Source organism: Bactrocera tryoni, chromosome 4, assembly GCF_016617805.1.
Source record: "Bactrocera tryoni isolate S06 chromosome 4, CSIRO_BtryS06_freeze2, whole genome shotgun sequence".
Taxonomy (NCBI): domain Eukaryota; kingdom Metazoa; phylum Arthropoda; class Insecta; order Diptera; family Tephritidae; genus Bactrocera; species Bactrocera tryoni.
The window spans coordinates 76056410-76082024 of NC_052502.1; the positions used below are offsets into that span (position 1 = coordinate 76056410).

At 35.5% G+C, this 25615-nt stretch overlaps 2 protein-coding genes across 6 annotated transcripts in view; one reads left to right on the plus strand and one right to left on the minus strand.

Moving 5' to 3' along the window:
- LOC120775071 (venom peptide Pc-like) overlaps positions 1-21202 on the minus strand; it is a 31122-nt gene extending 9920 nt beyond the window's left edge. For both annotated transcript variants that reach the window (XM_040105060.1, XM_040105062.1), the window contains exons 1-2: positions 21187-21202; positions 16038-16360 (exon numbers count right to left, since the gene is read on the minus strand). The gene's annotated coding sequence lies outside the window, so the exon portion shown is untranslated. The remainder of the gene's footprint in view (positions 1-16037; positions 16361-21186) is intronic.
- LOC120775068 (estradiol 17-beta-dehydrogenase 2) lies at positions 384-25610 on the plus strand. 4 transcript variants are annotated; one of them, XM_040105056.1, is made up of 4 exons: positions 384-753; positions 1088-1177; positions 24074-24834; positions 24900-25610. In XM_040105056.1, the coding sequence occupies exons 3-4, from the start codon at positions 24084-24086 to the stop codon at positions 25115-25117; spliced, it is 969 nt and encodes a 322-aa protein (XP_039960990.1). In that variant the 5' UTR covers positions 384-753; positions 1088-1177; positions 24074-24083; the 3' UTR covers positions 25118-25610. The 4 variants fall into 4 exon arrangements, with proteins under 4 accessions (XP_039960990.1, XP_039960989.1, XP_039960991.1 ...); XM_040105055.1 differs by having other exon boundaries at positions 384-734; XM_040105057.1 differs by having other exon boundaries at positions 384-593.
- Positions 25611-25615: the final 5 nt, after the last annotated feature.

The following is a 25615-nucleotide window of genomic DNA, read 5'->3' on the forward strand; positions in this document are numbered from 1 at the left end:
AAACAATTTTGGAATGCATGTCACTTGGCAAGGAGTCGGCAGAGAAGCGCTGTTGGAGGCGTATAAGGCACTAGCTGGCTCCAATGACGTTTAATCGCGTCTTGCTGTACGAGCTAGGCACGTACAAGTTTTATGTGATTTTTCTTGCAGGCAGCGTACAGGACAAGAGCCGCGAGCGTGCTTATGAGCGCTGAGCGCCCTCAGCAGCGCAATCGTGTCCACAAGTCTGAGACGAGCTGCGCGCGTGATGACTGGAGCAGGCGGTGTGAAGTGCTGTGTGCGCGCGTTGACTTGGGGGCCCAAAGTGAGCGCTGTTTGCTATTCGTTGGCTTGGCGGCTCAGCGTCTTCGGCACGTCGTGTGTGCGCTCAGCTCTACAGTCTTCATTACGACAAGCGCTCGAGCAGTCTTCGATTTGCACGCGACTAACAAACAACGTTCGTCTTTAGCGCGTAACTACTACGAGTTTCTTGAAATATATGCAGCGTCGCGCGTTTACGCAGCTCGTCCGCTAAACGCAAGTCTATACAATCCGGTATACCGTTGGCACTTTGCATTGCCCGCCCCTTAAAGAGTTTGCTGCTGCAGTCAAATGTAAATAAAACTTGAATTGTTCGGTTGTGCTGCCCGCGCATATAAAATAAAAGCAAAGAAAAACCTTTGAAAGGGTAGAAAATAAAAAAATAAAACGTCAACAACAACAACAACAAAGTGGAAGTGGAAGTGGTTTAAGTGGTCAGTTGGTTGGCGATTTGTACGTTTTGCGTTAATAGTTTTTCGTTTTTTCATATTTTTTGGTCGATTCGTGTGTTTGTGTGTGCGTCTCCCTTCTCTTGCATTCGCATTAAGCCTTGTTTTGTTTTAATTTCTTTCTTTTTGAGTTTAATGAAATTTACTTTTTTTTTAACATACACATGCACACACCCGGATCTCCAAAAATACCAGTCGCGCGCATACAAGCACTCGTATATGTATGTGCATGTGAACACATGCCGCACACCTTCGGCCGATAATAAAATATTTGATAAATGAGCGAAAATTTTGGCTTTTGGATTACGTTTTTTGGATTTTTGCTTTTGTTTTTGCAGCGCGTTTCGAAACACTTTTGCGTCAAAGCTTTGAATTTGGATTTGGATACGTCGACATATTTACAACAACAGCAAAAGGTTATAGAAAAGGTAAGTGGGACACATGAACATACGCTCTTCGACTCTTGGGCTCTCGGGCCTAATAAAAATTTCACTTTAGAATTTATGATGGTGGTTTTTTCGAAAGTTCACATAGCTTTGCTACGCCGATGTTAATGGCAGCGAAAGATCAAGGGTTCTTGCGTCGACTTGTGGTGTGAGACTTTGATATCTTTATCTGTAAGGGCGGCGTATGGGCTTAAATGCGGCTGCGCAACGGTAACCAATAGTCACACTAGGACTACAAAATTCTTGCTTCTCAATTGCTTTAATATTAAAAATAAATGACCATGTATATATATATATATAACAATATATACTGTTAGCTAGTTTGATAAAATTTTCGTGTTTTTCTCTGGGTACACTGAAAGACTGAAACGCTTCATTTTGCCTTAAGTCCCACACAACACCGTAAAATTTATTACTGAGGTCGGTATTAATAAATTTTAGATTATTCATAAATTTAACTCGACTGATCTCAACAAAAAACTCAAACTAAATAACAAAATTAGAAATCCATAAATGCCCAAACTGGAACCGTACCGACCTCTAGACAGCCCGATCTCATCTAACATTGCTAGTTATGAAACGATCGCCACCGGAGCAAAGCTTGTTCAGAGGGGCATGCGTTTAAATTCCGACAAAAAATATATCCTCAGATATAAATTGTTTAACAGCCGTCGGTCCTCAGCGAACTCAAACTCCGTAAATGACTTTCCGACACGAAAAAGTTTATTATAAGAAAAACTTAGCTGGCATAAGAGTCATAAGAAGCCATAGTTTCGATTATTCAGTAGTTTTATAAGTGATAAAAGCAGGTCTCTCGTAGGACTTGAACTCCAGGGCTTCCGCTAGCATTCTTCTTTGAATCGGTAGCACTAAGTGGCTCTTTACGATGTAGAGTACTCAGTCGGGGTCTGTTAGCATGGGTGACGATATTCTATGATTACTATAGGATATAACATGGTTGAAAGTTTTCACAGACACAGTTTATGGTAGACAATCCGGTAACTATGCGATCGTTTAGCAGTTCTGATCGCAGCGTATATACACAGAACACTGCCTCGTATTAGAACGTAAAACCTATCCTATAAACCAATCATTGCCTCATATTCCATCTCTGTCTTATGCAATTGACTTCTCCATCGAAATTCTCTATGGCTATAATCAAAGTCGAACCTTGAACAGACACAACCGCCTCGCAGTTAATCATTTATTTGAATAATTAGCCGTAATTGAGTATTATTAGCATTTATAAACAAATCAGACGCTAACAACTTTGTTAGTAAACAATTTAAACCGATATCTTGTGGCTTGGCTTGGCGCGCCGTGTCTGTGGTGTGAGCACAGCGCGTTTCCTGCCAGTCACAGTTCGGATTATTCGATAGCAAAATATATATACATATATATGGACACAAACAAATACATATATGCGCTCATTATTTCATTGCTTGTAATTGTAATGTGAGGCCAATTAAATACCAACTGTGGCGCGGCATTAAAAGCAAATAGTATACCCACAAGTGGGTATGTAACTTCCTTCGGAATGAGATCATCCGCGATTTAATAAAAATGATGAGTGTGAGCAAAACCTTGCGACGTTCTAAGTCAAATATTTCGAATGACGCTGCAATTATGCAATTTCGTAAGCTGCTTGGTGATGCATGAAAAAAATATATTTAGTGTGTTATACATAGATGAACAGTATCTTGGCAGCAGATTGGGACTGCTTGAAAATTTGCACGTTTTGCAATAAAGCCGGACGAGCGGAGCGTAAAAAGTATTATTAGACTCGTCGTCTAGTTGTTATGCCAGTACAGTGGAATTTCTCATAGCGGGACACCCACTGTCGTGTTTTTGTCCGGCTATGGAAGCTCTCCACATATGAGTCCGAACTACAAGTTGTACATATTTTTTTGACACATTTTATGACATCTGATCCGTTTATCTCAGATAATTTGAATGAAATATTACTAAAATAGTCTCCGTTCCCGGCCATTGGAACGTTCTAATGTCCGGTTAAATAACAATAGGTATGCATTGTATGAAAATATTACTGATAACGTTGTGTTCCTGAAACTTGTCCAGTTATGGGAGCTGTCCATTTATGAGGGCTGTCCGTAATGTGGAATTTCACCGTATACGCTTTTTGGGTGTGAATTTATTTTTTCTTGATTTCATGGTAGTTCTAGCCACGTATACGTATTCGATCCCTAGATGTCGGGTTTTGATTGGAGTAGAGTCGCACTTTATTTTGTCCGGATGGACGAAAACACTCCAGCTCTGAAAGTATTCGACGCAGTACCCGCCGGGGGAAGCAGAGGAAGACCTCCACTTCGGTAGAAGGACCAAGTGGAGAAAGACCTGGCTTCGCTTGGAATATCCAATTGGCGCCACGTAGCGAAAAGAAGAAACGACTGGCGCGCTGTTGTTAGCTCAGCTATAATCGCGTAAGCGGTGTCTACGCCGATTAAGAAGAAGAAGAGTCGCACTTTCGCTATTTTGAGTCATTTGAACTGTTATAACTCGAGCTTCTATAATTCGAAGTTCTCTATAACTCCAACTCTTGAATTGTGAATAGAAGTCAAATTTCATACAAATTTCATCCCATAACACGAAGTCTCTTAAATCGAAGTTTTTTTGCGTCGAATTAGGGAAGTTCAACTGTCATCACCGCCTATACATATATCTCTAAAGATTAAAACTTTTTGAAAGTCGAACTTCGGAGTTTGGAATTCTATGCAATGTGAAACTAAACTCTCTCTTTTTCTCTCTACCCAAACAATTTCAGGAATTTGTGCTTGCTCATATTAATATGGCTGACACTGTACTAACGAACCTTTAGTGGGTGTAGACACATATATTTTTCAGATTTAGAATTCCACTAATGAGCGCCTTCAATTGCAACAATTTTAGTGTATTATTTTCATACATACGAATAAATATGTTTAAATATACATAAGTATGTAAATATGTACCGTATGTCAGTTGCTGCCTTCACATAGCGTCTGTATCTATTGAACAAAAGTATATTATGCTGTCATTTGAATTGGCATTTGTGAGACACGACTTGGCGTGATTTAGAAATCTACATATAAATACATATGTACTATATATGCCCAAACACATTAAGATATGTAAATATAAGCATATAAGCGCGCCTCGCTGAAGCGCGGAATGATTGGACTAGAATTTTATGTTAAAGGGGGGCAGCAGCAAACAAATGCTGGAGACACACCTCAGAAAAAAATTATAAAAAAACTGTAAAGAAGATACGCGTGCTTTGATATGCACAGGCGCACACTTTTGTACTTAAATTGTTTTCTATTTTGAATTTTTGCAACATTTTTTTATTTTGTTTTATTTTTGATTTTTTTTAATTTTTGAATTTTTTTTCAAGTTTTGTATTTTTTTTTGCTTAATAACAGGCAAATAACGAAAATAGTTTCTATTTTAAGTTTTTTTGTCGCTGCCGCCAACTTTTGAAGTGGTTCATCTTGAATCATAAATGAACCTGTCTGCCAGACACTATTTTATCCACAAAACAAGTTTGAACAGTAATTTTAATATCATAATATTACTGAGTTTAAGCCTGACTTTCAGTCTGTGCGGCGACACAGGTTTTGCTTTTCTTTGGCATTTATTATTTTATTATTATTAGCTGTGCAACGTGCCGACTGCTTATCTGAATTGCAAATGTTGCAGGTTGAGAATTTTCCCATAGTAGTTTGAGAATAATAATAAAACAATTAGCCATAAATATAACTGGCTGACTAAACAAAACTTTAGTATGAAAAATTAAACATTTTTAAATTAAAAATATTTAATATATTAACATTAAATACATATAGATTGTCAATATTTTTTAATATTGCGTAATTATAAACAAATAGTACAAATTTTATTAAGAGGAAACTTTACAAAACTTTTTTGTAGTTTTTTTTTTATTTTATTTTTTTTTTAATTTTTTTTAATTGTTTTTTACATTTTTTCTTAAGTCTTTTCTGATTTTTTTTTCAAACATTTTTGACTCAAAGCTAAATTTGGTTTTCCGTATGAAAATTTTAAAATTCAAATATGTTATAATATAAATATGTTAATTTGTAAAGAAAATTTTATTTAAAATTTGTAATAAACGTATAAAATAATTATTTTGAACCCATGTTTTTTGTGTCTTCGAAAAAATTTAAAAACATAAACAATAAAAAAATATATCAAAATTTTTAATAACATTTAAATTAAAATAACTTTTAAATTTTTTAAGAAAGTATTAAAACTTTAAATTAATTATATATAATTTTTTAAATAAGAGTATTATACATCTTTTAATTAAACATTTTTAATAAAAAATCAGAAAAATATGTTAAAATTTTAATGAAAACTCTTATTTTTATAGAAAATATATTTGCAAGAAAAAAATTTTGAAAAATACGTTATAAAAAATACACAAATATATATACATACATATATATGTTATATATATGTTATATATGTTGGCAGTTATGTATATATATTATATAAAAATCATCGAAAGTATGATATATTTCAAACTAAAAAGTAGGAATAATTTTAATTTAAAATACTTGTTTATGTAATTGTAACAATTTTTTAAGGAAACAAATAATTTTTGCTAAAAATTAAAAATATAAATATTAAATATATACTACATACATATATATAAAATTAAAGAAAAATGGTTAAAAAGTAAAAAAGCAAAATTTTTCCTGTTAAAAAAATTTAATATTAAATTTTAGAAGTTCAAAAATTTTAAAAAGCGTATATTAAATTCGTATGGATTTATTTAAAATAAAATTTACTAAATTTGTATTTATTTTTTGAATTAAATTCCATTAAGCTAGTATTCCATATTATGCAATATTTCATCGTGAATTCAATGTCATTAGCCAGCAATTCAATGGAACTTTTATATACTTCATAAACGTTCGAAATGCACCTGAGACGTCGAACAATAATAATAAATAATATAAAAACATAATAAAATCAAAAGTGAAGGGCAAAATAAGTGAAAATGTAATGTAATGATTGTACTTTGATGAAACAATAACATTAAAACAGGTTTGATTTACTTTTATCATTACCAAAGTGTGGTTTTGACTTGAAGCTCTGTGGGAAACCAGCCACAGCGAGTACTTGGTGTTATATGGTATATGAGCGCAACAAATGAGTCCCATTGTCTTTTCTCAATCAGCAGGAAGCTATTTCTTATATAGAGCCAGCTGCCAGAAGCCCAGCATTTCAGATCACATAAACACATCATTTGATAACAGACCAACTTAACAGAGTCTCACGGGTACCAGCCAGCCGCCCTGGCCAGAGAATGTAAAGTATACATTCTCTGGTGATTCTATCAGCTCTGTTAGCCGCGCAATCGAACCATCATACAGATTTCGATTTGCACCTTCTCTATACTTTACATTCTCTGACTAGTCAGCCGCCCGATTATTTTCAAAACTTTTAATATGAAAACGACCATATTTTTTCTGTGTAGTTTTGCAATAATTTTTCTATTTATTTTGACATGCTTAATGCCCATATTTTCTCTATTTAACACGAAATTTGCTGGGAATGCAAAATCATAATTTTTCGCTAACAATTTTTGAAATTAAAAACATGAAAATCAATTTACATGCATTCCATTTATTTTGCTTTGCAAATCTTTTACGACATTTTTACGGAGGAAAGTGCATATACATATGTACATAACTGCAACCGTTAGCCGCTGGAGGTGTGCAAAGTGAAACAAAAATAAATGTAAAAAAAAATAAATAAAACTGCACGCAGCTTCTTCGTCCGCTAGCACTTGACTAATCGCATTTTAAGTGCGGTTGTTGTTGTTGTGAAGTGCAACGGAGCCAAACAAGAGAAACAGCTGCAATTAATATTTTTTAATTGTTTGCAACAGGTACTATACATACATACATATATGTATCTGAAAATAGTTGCAAGAGCGAGCCGCCGCGCCACTCAACACTGAAAATTGCTCCACTTTCGACTCATTACGATTCGATTTCGTTTGTTTAACAATTTTTATTTGCGATTTTTTATGAAATTCATTTTTACGAAAATAAATTAACTGCAACAGTTAAATGCATTTATTTTTTCTTGATCTGAAAAATACATTTACCGTTTTTTTTACTTGAAATTTCATTACAATGGCAACATCAACACTGTAAATTATAGCAATCGTGCTCACTTAGGCCCAATTGTGTCTTAACTATATGTAGTTGTCTGTCCGTCGGTCGCATGCCTCGCTTAGTTTTCTAAAGAAACGCGCGCCAGCCAGTGCATCTTTCACTTTCTTCTGCGCTTATTGTATTGGAAAACACAACCGATTGACTTTCTTTTACAATTCTGTTTTCATTACATTTCTGACTGATACGCGCGCTGTGGCGCACCAATACAGGGGGCGCCAAACTTTGTTTACATTCAATGGAAAAGCTTTATAGTAGCAACTCACTTTGTGTTTCTCAACCAATTCCAAGCCAATTGAGCCTTGGACTCTCTCGATTATTAGGAACAATAGATATGGGGCGGACTACTGATTAGCTCTGATGAATGCAGAAACCCACGGCTGTTGGTAGGGATGTCTGGAACTCTAAAATTTATTCAGTTCAAAAACTAAAACAAATTGATTCAGATCTTAGAAGATTTTACTGATTTACACGAATACGTATTTAAGTAAGAGAATACCGGAAAGAGGACACTCCGGAAAGAGCTCATTTTGACTACAGGTTATTTCGCCAAAACTCGTTTTACCTTAAATGAACTAGGGAAAATACTCGTGTCGATACAGTCACTTTAATATATTTTCAAAGAAAGATCTGAAAAGTATCGCAGTATTCTCGAACTGTAAACTTTTTGAGAAGAATGTGACTTCCAGCACGACTAAAAATGGTGATACTAAAGATATAATATATTTAAGGGTCAGACCACTTATGTCGACCAAAGGAATCTTGAGATATTGTTAAAGCTTCGTTTTCAGCACCCTGTTTATTTTTCGAACAATACTTGCGTTAGCTGAGTGAGCGCAACGCCGTAGTGGTCGAGCAACATAAAATCGCGAACGCAGTTGCATTTCCACATTACATACTCGCAATATTTCTTGCACTTTTTTGCTGTGGCTAATATTTGCCGCTGTCTGCGCAATATGTTGACTCAACAAACGCATCGAACGTGAACAGCTGCAGCAACAAAACAACTTTAGTTTGCGAATTTTTCGCTGAGTCAATTGCGTTGACATGCATACAAACGTACAAACAAAACATGCGCTGAATAGGCGCCATAAATAACGCTGGCAGAAAAATGCCATAAACTAGAGAAGGCAATTAGATTGATTAGCGAAAAGTTTTGTGTGCTCAGCACTTGCGATACGGAGCACTTCTACGTTTAGCAGCAATAAACGTAAATAAAGTGCAACACACAGTGCCTTTTCGGCGTTGCCCAATACACAAACGCACACAATGCAAGCCTGACATTTTGACAGTTGTCAGCTGCAAGCGCAATACGAAATGCGAAATAAGAAAATATGTGATTGCAATTACAATTTGTTTAGTTTTTTCTACTTCTTCGTCGTTCCATACATTGGTTTGTCTCGTGCATTGTGCGAATGTTTATTGAAATGAAATCGCTTGAAATGCATTACTAGACAACGACAGAATGTAATTGTTGTGTTATTGTCCGCCGAGTGGGTGTCGTGCCGTGCATTGGTATCGAGAAGACTTTGCATGCGACAACGCCGCCAATTGCAAGTTGACCCACATTTTTGTTACTTTAAGTGCTTTGACTATTAGCGGTGGTTATTAGTCAAAGGTATGCGAAAACAATGTGGAATAAGAGAAATAAAAAGAATAAATTGAAGTAATTTTCAAAACATATGTAAATATAGAGCTGTGTCAAGAATATACAAACAAATTCTGGGATAGAACATCTAATTAAATTAAAAAGATTAGTAGATTAAAAAATCTTTGAAAATCTATGAAGCGAACTTGATACAAAGAATGCACCTGGTCAGGAGGTGCCCAAAGCCTACAAAGGCCGTTCCAGACACTTGTTCTATGTATAAGGTGGAAAACATAACGCCAAACAATGCGATGTCAAAACGCTCTACTCAATAACTTTGCTATTTATTTTCTTGAATTTTTTGGAATAGTTTTTGTTTAGTGGAAAATCGAAAATAGAATTTTTGACGTATTTTGCTGTTTTCTTATTAGAATATGCAGTTCAAGAGAATTATGTGATGTGAACCGAAAACTACTTGGAACAGTTTTTTGCTTGCAAGAATCAAAAATTTTATCCACCTCTTGCCCGAAATATGCAAAAGCTATTGAAGCAAAAAGGAAAATAAATGTATAATATCATAAAGTCTTTTGTGCAATCTAAAAACCGTGTTTAAATTGCACTAAGAAAAGGAGATCACTTAGTAAACGACCCAATAAAATACAATATACGACAGTTCGTTCCTTAAAGCCGTTATATGTATGTATGTCACAAACTTTTCTCTATCATTCTTAAGTTCACTGTTGAGCTCTGTCAAAGTTGCATAGATGGAGTTCAATTAGGAAGCAAAGGAAAAAGTATAATTTGCATTTTTAGTATAAAACTCATTAAATATATATAGAAGTAACAGTGTACTTAAATTTACAACAAAAGAAAAAAAATAATTAAAACTTGTTAAATTCATAATTAAATAGTCACAGTACTATAAAGTTTTTATGATATCATTATGAATTTATGACTAATTAATTACATAACACTTCATATTGCCATTAAGTTCAACAATTGAGGAAACGTAATACAAAAATGTCAACAAACTGCAAAGACCAAAGAAATGGATATAAGAAAATTGCATAAAACTGAAAAGACAAAGCTACAGCACAGCCGTCTGCAGACAATAAACTAAGCTACATATTTATGAACATAAAATTGTCAACTCTTGAGTGCCCGCCAACAATAGACCAGACCAATGTGAGGCGAGATTTATAAAATATTCCCAACACAACCATCACAAACGGCGCGGCAAGACAATGATCGCATTAAACCGGCACCGACGCGCCGCTTAAATTATATTAAAGTACAAAGGCTGAATATTTGCGCGCATGAAACTGAAATCCCATGCAAAAAATTACAATAATACACGCAGCACAGAAGGAATCATAATAAAGGGCAATAAAATGCAGACGAAAATTAAAAGTTATGCGCGCGCACACACCAGACAAAAATGTAGCAATTTACCTCTACGCAGTCGTGTGCTGCCACGCGCGGCATTTGACGCCTTCAGTGACTAGGCGCGACGTGGGTGATTTGTTTTGAATTCTTTCGCGCAAAAATGTCAGTTGCTCAAGTTGGCTAATACAGTTATTTACATAAAAAAGTTTTTAGGCTTTGAAATAGCTTAATTTGTCACACCCAGGGTTTAGACTAATACTGTGCTGTGGCGATTAAATAAAAGACTGTAACGCCACTGCAAGCTATTCGACCGCCAAGACAGCGATCAGCATCGATCGCTTCGAGAAGTGATAATCAATCTCTCATAGAATTTTTTTTTTTTAAATATGTAATAAAAGGAAGCTAATTATTTGAATTATGCAGGCTACAAAATGAGGAAGCAGACAAAAGAGATATACGTCAGAAGCTCTAATATTATTGAAGGAAAAAATACACCAAGAGTCGAAAGAAATCAGAGTTGATCAGGCTTTGACGTAAAACCAGTTGGCCTAAACCTTAAGAGGGTTTCACTTATTTGAAAGAGTACCAGAAAATTATGAATAGATGATCCTCCGGAAGAGAGATCAGTCTAGAGGACATCTACAATAAAATTAGTCACTTAAAAACCAGAAGCAAAAACTTCAGCTTAATAGGGCATCCGCTAATTCCTCATCATAATCGTAAACAGATCTGTTAACTGAGGTGCTAGATATTATCTAACTTTACGTTACAGCCTCCCAGATAAATAGGTTAGGACTTATTCCGAACCAGAAACTCATCCACAATGGTTAATGCATAAATTTGCGGGTACATTGATCTCACGCGCATGCGCATTGCTTTTATGAAATCTAACCAAGCGCAGCAACATTGTATACATACATACTATATAGTACATAGAAGGTGATGCATGGCAAGTAGGCCCGCCTCAGCAACGTGGGTGTCTTGTGAGTGATTGTGGCGCGCTGGTTAAACTTCATTGCGGCAAAAGCGCGTTGCTGAGTTCAAACTAATTTGCATTTTAATACGCATATGTTGGCATTGTTGTATTTAGTGCAGCAATTGTTGCATTTTGAACTTGAAAACGCTGCGCGCATAACATTCATGACTTCCTTTCAAAGCGCGCAAGCTGCCTCGATTGCTGCAGCATGATTACACCGGCAAGCGTCATTTTCCTCACCTTGAGTTTGGTGAAAATCGCTTGGCGGCTGACAGTTCGCATGCCGGCTATTGCACTCGTAATCCGATAATAAACATAATGAATGCGCGGAGTGTTGCGGTAATGAAAGGAAATGCAAATTGCGGTCGATTGTGCGCATGCAATATTACGTAGGAGTGCACGGCGCCCATGCGTGTGGCATGAGACAATTGTCGACGTTTACTGTTTGCAATTAAATTGCCGCAAATAAACGTTCAACACGCTGACGGCTTCATAAATATTATTTGTTAAGTAATAAGCCATTAATTTGCTAGTCAAAGCGCGCGTTTTTCATCTGCACCGTTGCCTTCATCTCAGCAATTTTTTGCTCTCGTCGTTGCTGTTACCATTTGCTGCGGTTGAGTTTTTTCTTTTTATTTATGTTATTTTTTTGTTGCGTTCATATTTCCCGTTTAGCTGCTTCACACATGCATTTATATTTACTATTTGTCTAATGTCATGATCAGCGCGAAATGCGTTCACTGCTCTTGAAAATGTGTGTGGTTTTTCAGCACTTTGCGGCGTTTGCGCAATCGCACAACCGGAAAGTGACGCCATTTCACTGGATTTTCAGTTCCGTTCAAGTCACTTTTTTAACTGTTTTATTGTGTATTATGTTTAATATTTATAACTAACATTTTTCTTTACTAGAGTGCATTGACAGTCTGCTTGGCATGTTATGACACTCCATCTGTCGCTTTTTTCTTAACCTAAAACAATGCTCTGTAGCAGCTACCGTTTTTTCGCTTGGCTTTCGATGTCGCAATCACACGAAATCAGATTTAAATTGCAAATTTGTCAACAAACGCCAACCTACAATGCATTCGTGCGGTCAATGACGTTTTTTCGCTTAATTATTTTCATTACAATGCGAAATATTTAAGCATTTTCACACAATCTATCGTTTGCTTTTTCTTTTGTCGCTAAAAATTTGCCTAAAAGGTTGGCGCGCTTCATTTTGACGGCTTTGCGCTATACGACAGATGCGAATGAGCTCGCCTGCTTAGGCCTAGCCTTTGTAGTATAACTATTTGTGGCGAAATATTTAAATAAAAACAAGCTGAAAATATATTTATGCACAAAGTGTTGGTATTGTCTTATATTTGACACATTTTTATGTTGACTTTGACAAAATAGTGGGCTATTGTTCTCGCTTGCTGGTTGTATGAGCTGTGTGCTTTATGGTATTTGTTTTTTTCACTGTTAATACGACGGTATGCCGAAAATATGTGCGATAATTGATAGGGAAATGAATTCTTAAGTGGTTTTGATTTAAAATGCTGACATTGTTCGATGCAAGCTTTGTTATTTGCTGTGCCTCATGGTATACACTGGACGAATAATACAATGAAATCTGTTACGAGGACTTAACCGTTATAGTTACTTCACCTTAGATGGCGAAAGAGCTTTACGTTCTTGAGTTAATTCAGCAATTCAGCACTTGAGGTTGCTAATACTAGTCAGCATGGTTCCAGCCATAAGGCGAATAATTCGCCTCTGTAATACAGAAGAAGTAAAACAAAATTCTTGATTCTTAACCTGAGGCAGTGTTAAATTCGCTTGAATGCTTTTGATTTAGAGTTAACCAGGTGGTAATAATGAAAACAAAATCAGGTAAAGGTTTATAAAACACCCAATCTCAAATATTTAAACATTTGGAACAATAACTCTCTATTTTAACGCTCGCTACTTGACTAACAAGCTTATTATGCGGACCGAAAGTCTACTTGATATGACAAAAATATATAAAAACTTATCCCAAGTACTCTCGAAAGAATTTCCGAGCTCCATAAGTGCTTTAATCTTCATTAAAATAACATTCCATCGATATTTCGAGAAATCTGCGAGCACATACATATAGTATATACAAATATTCGATTACTTTTTAAAATTCAAATGAAAACAGTCATAGCTTGAAGCAAACTTAATTGCTAAATAGCAATGGGCTGCAATGCGATCAACAATTTTGAAATTAAAACACGTACAAACCGCAATTTGAAAAATTATATTGTTGTTGTTGTGATTCCAAGGAAATTTCTCTTTTTCAGGCAAACAAAGCCACTATTTCAAGACGTTTACATGCAAATAGAGAAACGTGAACTAAAAAATCAAATAATATTAAGTGCAAACACATATAAAAGTATTCATGTCTGTCCATCAGATACATACATTTTCGTATATTTTTTCGTTATTTTTTCTAGTGGCAGCTGCCATTTATGCAAATGTTAGGCAATGCGACGTGATCGACACCAAAAAAAGGCTGCGCATTTCGCACAGGTGAAGACACAAGCGCACATACATAAGTACATATATATGTATGTATACGCAATAAACAGCATTGTATTGCCAATCATTTTGATAAAGTACATAGATATGTATATATATATATGTATGTATGTATATACAGACACATGTACATATGTATACAATGAATACCAAAAAGCATTAAATGCATAGTGGCGTTAGAGGTGTTGTAGCGTCATAGAGCTTTGTTTTTGGCTTGATATGCAAAGCACCTGAAGTATGCGTTCAATGAAAAATTAAAAATATGGTAATAGTAGTTAAACATATACGCATTGATTAAGTGCGCATGTGTAAACATTATGGCGCTAAATACCAGTTGGTATGCGAAATACGCAAGCGCGCATAAACTGATTAGCTATTTTGGCAACAACTATTAAAAAATTAAAAAAAAAAGAAAATTAATTACACTTAACTTAATTTTTTTAATCTTTCCCATCACGCATTTAGTTTGACGATTTCCAATAAAAATAAAAATAAATAAATGAAATAAAATAAAAATAAAAAATAATATACTATAAAAAAGTAGTTCCATTTTAGAAGGTATTGGTTTGAGACACATTTCTAAATCACAAAAATTTTATGTAATTCTAAATTTACAATTGATTAAAATTTTGTTTTTATAATAAAAACAACACATTTCTAAATAACAAAAATTTTATGAAATTCTAAATTTACAATTCATTAAAGTTTTTTTTTATAATGGTAATCGTATTATGTTGTTATTGTACATTTTTTCGCACCAGCAGTGATTTTCGTCAGTATAGCGTTAAGCTTGCATAAATTTGAACGTTTACTTCCACCCAAGCCAATGTGGTTTTAAGCTAGTAATTCTTTTTCACTCGTTAATTTATAGATAAATTCGTTATAAAGCGTTGTAACGATTGGTGAAATACTCGTAGTATGTGTGTAAATGTCTGAGATTTGATATACAAGATAATAGCAAAATTTGAACAAAAACATGCAATTTTTCTAATAATTTTTCACGTTTAAGCTTTTTAAATTATATGTATGGATGTACATATGTATATTTTGCTAGTCTTTGCCTTTAAAGTGTTTGGAATAAAAATAAATTTGGTTTGTATTGGGCGTGTGACAAACAACCATTTATCAAAAAATACGCATCAAAAATAAATAATAGTTTTGCAAACAAAACACCAGTAGAGCTGATGGTTTTTTGTTTTGTTTTTGAAAACAACATTGAAACACTTTGTCGGCATTACAGCTTATTTGCGCAGAAACTTCACACGATAGATAACTATTCAGTTATTTAAAGTAACAACAAAAGATAAGACGCTATTCAAACAAGTGGCTGTCAATGAGTATGCATAAATGTATTAATTGTTTTGGTTATGATATGCGCACATCTGCCCACACGCACTTTCCACTACAATGTTTGCTTTCCATATAAAGGTAAGCGTTGTTGCTATTATTTAGTAGTGTAGTGAAATTCTATAGATATTTGCGTTTAAAATTCTTTTCACAACTGCTTAATTCTTAAATCCCATCAAATCACTTGTTGTTGCAGAACTTGAGTATTGCTATTCTATTTTGTTCTTTGCTTTTTATAGTGGTATTCATTAATATTTGAAATAAGATATTCAATATCACTTAAGCACTTTTATATATGGCTTATTTATTGCCTTATATAATATATAATCTGCCTAATATGTATTGTAATTTATTATTATTTTGTGTGTCACCCTTGATGAACTCATCCTGCTTGAAAATCTTTATTTGCATAATTTGTTTATAAGCTCTGCGCATTGTTGGCTTAACACAATTTCTTTCTTTGTGGCTTATTTGTTTTGAAATTTGTATTTATTTATGTCATCCACACCTACTCTCGTACTTAAATGGCTTCATGGGCGCCTTATGAACACTTGTTGCTGGGAATAGCATCAAGTTGGCTTATAAGCACAGCTAAGTGGCACTCCACACAACTCAAAAGCTTAGATTTGTTTAAAAATAACATTTGTTTGTGTTTTTAATAAGTAAATGGAACTAATTCTACGAATAGAAGCATGTACGCAGCAAAATTTGGTGACTGACGGCGGTGAACGTTTCGCAAAATCCAACTAATATTTAGGTTATTTCATAAAAATAATTAAAAAGATACGAAAAACTTACCTAATCAAGTGTGATAGAAGGATAATATTTCTAATGTTAGTAATGGGTGGTTATTGAAAATCTAGGCACTCAAAGGTAGCTGCAGTAATGGTAACATGAACATGCATGCAAGCGAACCTGCAGATTTGCGTTGATGTTCTTTTCGTTTGTTTATGTTGATGCTATTTCATGCATATACAGTTACACTTATCACTTCACACATATATATATTAATAATTTAACACATTTACTTTGGTAAATACATTTTATTTAACAAAATTAACTGCATCTGAAGTTTTCACATTTACATTTTCGTTGAAAGCGCGTATAACAGGACATGGAAGCTGTTTGACAGGCATAGATTTGGCGGAGATTTTACAGGGTTGCTTTTACATTTTTTAATAAAGTTTATAAAATTAAAAGAAAATTGTAATTAAATTTTAAATAGCAAAATTTCCCACTAATAACTGCATTCAATGCATTATTTTAAAGTTTTCAAATAACATTTTGAATTGCATTTGTAAGAAAAACATTGGTAATATGAAAATATTTGGACATAAAACATTAGTTGCAGTGCTATTGTGATTATAGCGGAAGCAGTATTTTTTATGTAAATTCAATAACAAAAACTTTTAACAAACTAGCAAAATTTGTTTATATTCTGTAATATTCCCACACAAATCTCTGCAAACTTGCAAACACCATTAAAATGCAATTTAATAATATAAATGCATTTAATTGTTTTGGGTGTTGCCACACACTCAGCATTCTTACACACACATATGAGAGCGAGTAAGTAGCAAGAACGAGCGTAAAACGAAACGGAATTGACAAGTGGGAAACAGCTGTTTGTCAAATTACATTGTGAACAGATCCGGCGCAATTTCCCGCTTCCGCACAATGTTCATAGTAATTGCCGCTTATTTTTTCGATGTACGTATTTTCGCTTAGTGTGCGGATTTTTCGCAGTTTAATTGCTTTTAATATGCTTTTGCAATATTCTTAAGCAAATTGCAGCGTTTATTGAATATTCTCACGCGAGAAACAATTGCAATTTAATTGCATGCGCTGTAATAGACCTGCTGGCAAAGGAGAGTCACAAAGGAAAAAAGTTGGAAAAAACATAAAGCACACACAAATTCAAACCCGGATTGCTAATTAGTGAATGGTGATTGGCAAATCGCAAAACGGCAGCGCGTTTGGGGCCAAATTAGCAAATGCATGCAAATAACATTAACAAAACACCAACAGTAAGTAAAACATTTTGACGAAAACTGCAAATAGCGCAAAATAATAATATTTTAAATTAACACCGAATGCCACCGCCCAGCGCAATTTGCAGCGTCGTATATGCATAATCGTTAAACTTGGTTATCTAGCGCATAATAAACCGCTAGTGGACCTGACCAACGAAAATGTTGGCGTTTGTGGTTGTTTACCCGCATGACCGACGCTCAGCGTTAAGCAATACAAGCTCGCTCTATAAGTGTACATATGTCTTATGCAGAGCGCAGTGGGCAAGGGACGCTCATGTAATACATACAAATAGATATGTGTGCATGTTGAGGCAAAGGCAAATCAAGCGTTGCGGTCTAATTTGTAAAAGCGTAAAAGTGAAATTTCAAAGGCGGTTTGTGGTTGCAACGGCGCATGCTTCGGCGGCTACTTTGCGAAATATGGTTGCGCTCTAATTTGTTTACATTTTTTATGGCATATTTTAATTTTTTACCTGGCATTAACTGAGCGCTTATCACGCGCAAGGGTTGCATGTCAAAGGAAAAACCAATTTCACCAGCATGCAAGCGCTGTAAATCGCCATTGGAGTGCACGTTAAATATTTATATTTTATTGACATGTTTAAGAGTAAATGTGTGCGTTAATTGTGCATTACACGCATAGCTGTTGATTTTTGCCGCGTGATGTAGTTCGAAAAACAACATTTTTGCGTGAAAGCAAGTCATTAACAGATGCTCAGCGGGGTGAAAATGTTGATGCCATTTGAAAACCACTCAAGAGCAATACCAGTTGTATAGCTGTAGTGTTTTTTACTTACTATTACGTAAATATCCTCTAATTTGACGCATTTTTAATGATTTTTGTGACATTTGCAGCTTTTACGAATTTCCACTACTTTTGGCAATTCCCAACGCGTTACATTGTTGTGCAAAATCCCCAAACTGCAAGATCTTGATAGTCTTTGGCGGTACACAGCCGTTAACAAGCTGCCATAGACATCAAGCAATTTTTTACCACAACAAGTTTTGGTTGTTGCACTTGTGCGCCTGCGCCAGCGCCACGCTTTGGCTGTGTTAAATGTTTACATTTCACTTGCTTTTATGGCAGGTGCACTCGCTTCGCGCTGCTGCAGTTGTTGCATTGTGAGCGGAAATGCGCAAATGCGCGCTCGACTGCGGCCAAATTGACCGTTATGGTTGTAACTTGCTGTATAATAATTTTGGTGTGGTGAACAGCTTTAAATAGCAACCCACCGTTTCGGAGTGTTTGTTTTTACGGCGCGCGGTTGTTTCTGGGTTACGTATACGCAATGCGCAGCGGCATTTAGTGAGTAAAGAGTGAAGGGTGCATGTGTTGCGCAATTGTTTGTGCTAAATATTTTTCCATAAAAAATTTTGTATTTATATTAATATGAATATTTTCTATTCAAGCAACCAACGCAACATTATTCTTTAATATGTTTTTTCACTCGTGTCATATTCACTGCAAATCTACGCGTTCGCTACACCACACGCATGCAGTTTTACTTAATCCCAACGACCCAATAGCATAATTCTGCGCATAAAAGTCATAGCAACGGAAAGCGCGTACGTTGCTTTACCATTCCATTCACACATACAGAGCGCGTCAGAAGCAGCTTTACACTTTGAAATCAGCGTGTCTATGCGCAAAGACCAATGCACATCCGCATTATTTCTAGGATGCGTTCAAGCAGCAGCGCAACTTTTTGCAGTCACTCAACTGCAAGTGCCACTAAGACCGTCAGTGTGAAGTTGCAATGTTGCAATGTTGCCGTTGAGTTGTTTGTAGGTGTGTCTGTGTGCGGCTGGCTGACCTCCAAGACATTGTTGCCATGTAATTTCTATGCGCACGAAGCGCGTACTTTCTACACAATTTTTGTTTGTGCTTTTCTTGCAGTCGCACAAAGAATGTGGTTAGTACGCACTGAGCTGTGTAATTGGCAATGCAATATAAAATTGCAGTCGATTGAAATTTACGCACGTACCAGTGACGATCACAAGAACTGCTTGAGAGTGCTAAATATGTATGTGCTTGTGTGTATGTTAGTAATCACATGCTTGACTTTATAAGCGCTTAGACCGGCACTGGGTTATGTAGTGGTACCTAAATAGCATAATAAAACCGTGTGATATTTAGAGCGTCCAAGTGACCCAAATGCGGTTGCCGTAAAGATTACAAGGTGAAAAAGAGTGTCACTGACAGTTGATATACATAAGTAAACAAGACAGTAGTATGTGCTTTTATAGCTTACAAGTGCGGTAAAAAATAAAAAAGAAATTAGCGGCATATGTTTACATAATACGCAAGCATCAGCAACAACAAAAATACCAGTTACAATAATTAAATTATAATTTTAAAAACAATTAATTAACTTTAAGCAAGCAGTCTTGTGATCGCATCCTAATCACCTTATTAGTTATCGACTTTCGATGCCATTGCCATCTATCATCACTTTCATTATTATTAATAATTTATATTTTCGTGCATTGCGCTCATTAAATTGTCGCTCACGGGCACGTGATTTATTTATATTTAAGCTCTGGATTCGTTTTTGAAAATTATAATAAATAGCTGCAACCAATTGAAGCCGGACATGCAATTAGTCGCCATGTGTCCGTTGAACCGCGTCACTTTTTGAATACAAAAGCTGTTGCTGGGTTAGGCTTTCCAACTATTTTAGTTTTTATAGAAAATTTATTTAGTTGGTAATTTTTTGAGTTAAATCTTCAAAAATTTGAACAAATTGCGCAATTGGCAAAAGCTTTACAGCCTCGATTTAATTATTGCCATTCTCTTTGCTATTTTGGTATTGCTATAAGCACCTGTTAGCACCGAAAAAGCCTTGAAATACACTGCGCGAGTATTTCAAATATGTCGATTTACCTCTAAAGCAAAATTTTGCGCAATAATGCTTTTCATTCAAGTTAATTTTTATTTAAGTTTTTTTCTTTGTTAAACTGCAATTTTTTTTTAAAATGTTCTATGCAACTCATATAACTTTAGTGGCAGCTCAATTAAATGAGTTAATATTGTTGCGTTGCTGTTGATTTAATTAATACCAAATTCGTATGCCAACAAAAAATATGTCAATTAAGAAATTATGTTGCAATATATTTCGCTTAGGTGACTTTTAGGTGACAATTTTATATACGGCTTGATTGCTGCGCGCGAATTGCAGCGTTGTTGCTATAAAAGTTAATTGCTTGTTTTCAGTTTTAATGAATTTTTGTGTTTGGTTTTATACTTTTTCTTTATTTTTTTTTTAATTTTTAAATTTGTTTTTATTTTTTTTCTATTTTCCTTTTAATTTTAAAATTTTTTTTGCTTAGTCTTTTTGTGCCTACTATTATTTTTGATTGTGCATTTGATTTTTTTCTTTTGCTGCACTTCCTTTAGTAAATTTCATTATTTATTTCGTTTCTTTCGCTAATTAAAAGTTGTGGTGAGCTTGTCTGTGGCTATGCTTCATTATTTTTTCGTTGATTTTTCAATTAACAATCAATTTCTTTTCTTTATTTTTTTTCAATTTTTTACTTGCCATTATGCGCTTAGTGATTTTTCGCATTTATTTTATTGTGCCTGTTTTTTAATTAGTGGCTTTTGGCTTGTTTTATGAGCTACTGCGCGCAGCTAAACTGAAGTTGTTGTTTTAATTATATAGATTGTGAAATATTTTGTTAATTTGCAGTATTTACATAACATATGACGCTATTTAAAGCAATGTAAAGACCATTATTTAATATACTGCTATATTAAAGTATTTTTTTTTATTTTTACGAATATTTTTTTAACAAATATTTTTGTATATTTATTTTTATAAATATTATTTAAAATTTTTTTTTACATATAATACTTGTTTATTCGAATTTAATTTAATATAAATATTTCGCTTGAGAATGTGATCATTAAATACTTATTAACAACGCTTTTATTGCAACCACTTGACCGACTTTTAGAAAATCATAGTGCTGATGGCATGTTTCAACAAGCGATACGCACAAACAACGGCGACAAAGTTATTTCTATACAAATGTTTCGCATCGGACATTGAAACGTCCTCACCATTATCCATTATTCATTCATAAATTACGCTTTCAATTAAAAATATTTAAAAAAATCTGCTGTTTGACTATGAGCGCGCGCCGCATCTGAGGTTATTAGATTTATTACGCGTTCAACTGTTGATTATTTGTTAACTTGTTCTATCTTTGGCTCTGTTATTTTAGATTTTTTGCTTCGTCATTTTCAGCGTCAAACGAATTTGCGATACAAGTGGCCCAGCAAGCGTTGGGGGCTAAGTTCAATGCGTTCAGCATAAAAGTATGACACTTATAGTAATTCACCTGTCATAAAAGTAATTTCGAAAATAGCTTAATTTGTTTTGTCTAATTTGTTTTCTAGGGGTTTATTTGTTTATTTTTGAATTAGTAAGCGTTCGTTAAGCCTTTCACTTATTCTGCTTTGTGTGTGTTTCAGTTGCTACTCAAGCACGCAAGACGGCGATCGTAACGTGCGATAGCGGATTTAATCCACATGCTGTGATCATATGAAAGCAGTAAATTGCTTAGCGTGTAGAAAATTTTGAAAATACATTAAAATTTATATACATATGTATATGTATTTGCTTCTACATATATACGAATGTATAACTTTTTTTTGTATTGTACTCAATTTGCTGGAATGTTGATTTGCTATGCAAAAAAAGTTTTTTCAAGCAACGAATTATTTTTAGTTTTTATTGGAATTATTAATTTTTCTCTTTTGTATAGAAATCTGCGATAAATATTTTATAAAGCTTTTAAATAACAATTCTTGCTTGAAGTATACCTGACATCAATGAAGGGTGACAGATACCATACATAAAGTAAACAAACATTGGACAACACAGCTTGTTTATTTGTCAAATAAATTGCTGCATTTAAATAAGCCAATATAAAATATATCCCTTTATTAATTTTAACAGCTCTTGTGCAACTTATGCTAATTATTTACTGCAATAAAAACAAAAATAATTAAATTTAATGATACGACCGGCCTGATGTTCGAATTTAACCATGACTTCACATGATACGCGCTTGTAACCTTAAATTATTGCATTAAATTTAATTAAAATCTCGCAACGCAAATACAAAAACAAATAATTTAAATTTAGCCCACCACTATTATGCAAACAGTTCAATTAAAATCCAAATATACTAAATCGAAACACTTCAAAGCACATTGTGGCAAGAGGCCCACTTGAAGGTCCCAACTCGTCCATTCATTGCATGCTACAGTTGCTTGAGGTCGTAGCTGCATCAACCAGTGCAATGCACCACTTGTGGCCGTCGATGTGTGACACGGTTTTGCTTTTTTTCTGCATGCGGTCAGTGTTTACCAGCGGAGGCGGCGGCCAGTCGTCAAGGGTCCAACGCTTGTGCAATACATTCTTTTTAATTTCTCGCCTATGTTTTTATGCGCTTTTTGATTTGTTGCAAAAACAAAGTTGCTGAATTAATTGCCTGCGCAGCTTTTTCATTTTAGCTTTCTACCGCGCCGCTGACGTGCGTCATGTGAGTGTGTGTTTGTGCAGCGCCTTTCACCATGCGCTTTCGGTGGAGTGTTGCAACTGTAGCGCCTCTGTTTCACTTGCGAAGCCACTTTTTCACTTGCGAAACCGCAAGCGTTTACAATGTAGTAATAGCCAGCTGCAGAGATCTAACGGTAATTGTTGCAATTTCTTGGTTTTCTAAGAGTAGTATGTTTTCTGTTGGCATGCAGAGGCGTTAAAACGCTTTCGCTTGCATCTCTATGTTTTGCTTTGATTATTTCTATACAGTCAGTTCATCTAAACGCGTAATTCCACACATTTTTACTTTGCATTTATCTGCGGCAGTTCGCCCTACGCCCAACCACTCATTTGGCATTTGGTATGCAAAACACGTCTCTTAAGTGCATTAATGGGTCTATTTGCCGAGCTGGTGGCCAGCGTTAGTCTGTTCTGTCGCATGCCGCTTGACCGTTGGAATTTTAATGAGTTTTTCCATAATTGTTGGTTACATTAATTTTTATTATTTAAACGGCAATGTTTACCTTAGCAAGGAAGATATGAGTGTAAGTGTACAATAATACGTAGTTACGTCTAAAAATACCCGTACTTATGGCGAATGTAGGAAATGAAGAGGCGGAAGCTTCGTATTTATGTATGGTTGTACTGCAAACCTGTTTAAATACATGGCGACGTTGTATAAGGACAGGAACACAGTGGAAAAGGAGAAATGGCCTGAATTGTTTTTTAAGACTTCCGCTTACACATTTAATAAAAAAATGGAATGAAATCATAAAATAGAATACAAGATGGATGGGAATAAAATGAAACAGAACAAAAAGTAAATAAATAAAAAAGAAATAAAAAATAATAATTGAAAATAAAAATAAAGTAAAATATAATAAATAATAAAATAATATAATATAATTATGTGTATCTGAAAAAAAATGTATTCTATTTTGTGACAAGGCTGTTGCTCAACATAGACCTGTGACCTTCTAAACCCTTTTGTGGCGGGCGCTAATAAAATCCAAAGCGCAGGTTTTATCAATGCTCAATATTTAAGACGTGCTTAGTGTAACAATTAATTGCTAAATCGTAGCCGAGTGAATTGTCTATAGTTTTTATAAACTCTTATACACAGGCTTGCAATAATTAATTATTTTTTTACTATATTTTTAATTATTTTATATGTTGAGAATAATTTTATACAATTAAGTTCTATTTTGCTTATTATTTCATGTTTTTTAATGTATCTTCCCTCTCCGCGCAGCAATGACATAATGGAACCGATGACCGCATTGGTTTTGACCTTCCAACTGTTGGCACTCTTCTCCATCGCCGGCGCGCTGCTTATCTACCTGATATGCAAGGTGCGCGACGACACTGCTGAGGTGGCTGAGTCCCAACCGGGCACAGTGCTCGTGACCAGCGCTGACACCGCGCTCGGCCTGCAGCTTTGCACGCATCTGGCTAATAAGGGCTGTCGCGTGTTCGCCGGCATGCGCGATGCGCAAGACTCACTGCCCGCCAAGCTGCTCAATGGTTGGCTGAAGATGCGCGAGTATAACGAGGAGCCAGTGCGCGGCGCCATCATACCCATGCAGCTGGATGTGACGCGCGAAGATGTGCTGCGCGAAACCACCAGCGCAATGGGCGCGCACATGAACGCGGGTGAGCGTGGCATAGCGGCGGTGATCAATACGAGCGGCAGCCTTTTTCGCGGACGCGTCGAAGTGCAGGAGGCGCAGCAATGGGAGCATATGCTGAAAACGAATATATTGGGCTCGTTGCGCGTGGCCAAAGCGTTTGTAGGCTTCTTGCGCCCGACTAGGGGGCGGCTCATCTATTTGGGCGCCGGTGCCGGCCAGGGTAGCGGTGATGGTTTGGTGGCATTCAATGCATCGCGCGCCGCTGTGGAGAAGTGTGTGGACGAGCTGCGCAAAGAGCTGCAACCGTATGGTGTGAGAGTGGTGGCGCTGGACACGACCGGTTTAACGGCAGAGGCGCTGTACAAGGCGCCGGTGCCGCACAGTGAGTACTGATGGCGCTTGGCGTTTTTTTTATGCAAGTAACGGTTTTTTTTTATTTATTAATAGCCAACACGGAGAGTGAGGGCGCACCGACACAGTATACGGCGGATGTACTGAGCGCAAATGCCTTGCAGGTGATTGAGCGCGCCTTGTGGGATGTGGTGCCGCTGGAACGCTACCAATTGGTGCAAAATAGTAAACTGAATTTCATGTTGCCATGTCGTTCATCCTTGCGTATGACGAAATTGGGTGCAGGTGTCAGCCGCGGCGTGCAGCGGGTTTGAACAATGAGGCACAAAATAAACAACGGTTGTTACGTGAGCTAAAAGCACAATGCCGGAAGCATGGAGGAAAGATATTCTAGCGCGACTTGGATAACAATATTTGGGGACACTCCAAAAATTTGTTTTGAACAAATATACAATTTTATATAATTTTTCGATTTAAGAAAATGCAAAGTTTACATGGAAACTGCGGTACAATTTTTTTCAACAAAAAATATTGCACAAAATTTTACACTTTTTTTCAGAGTCTAATGAAAAACCAATTAACAGCTGGTTATTCCCAAATTAGTAAGAATAATTTGAGGTTATGTTGGTTGTATGTGCGAAATTTGCAAAACGATGTTCGCTAGGTCTACCAAAGCACTTCCCATGTAAACTGTCGTTTTATATTTTTATTAATATATACATATACATATATATAGTTATACATACGTATGTAAAGTGCAACTTTGCTTTGTAAATAATGCAACTAATAATTATATATTTTGCTGCATATTT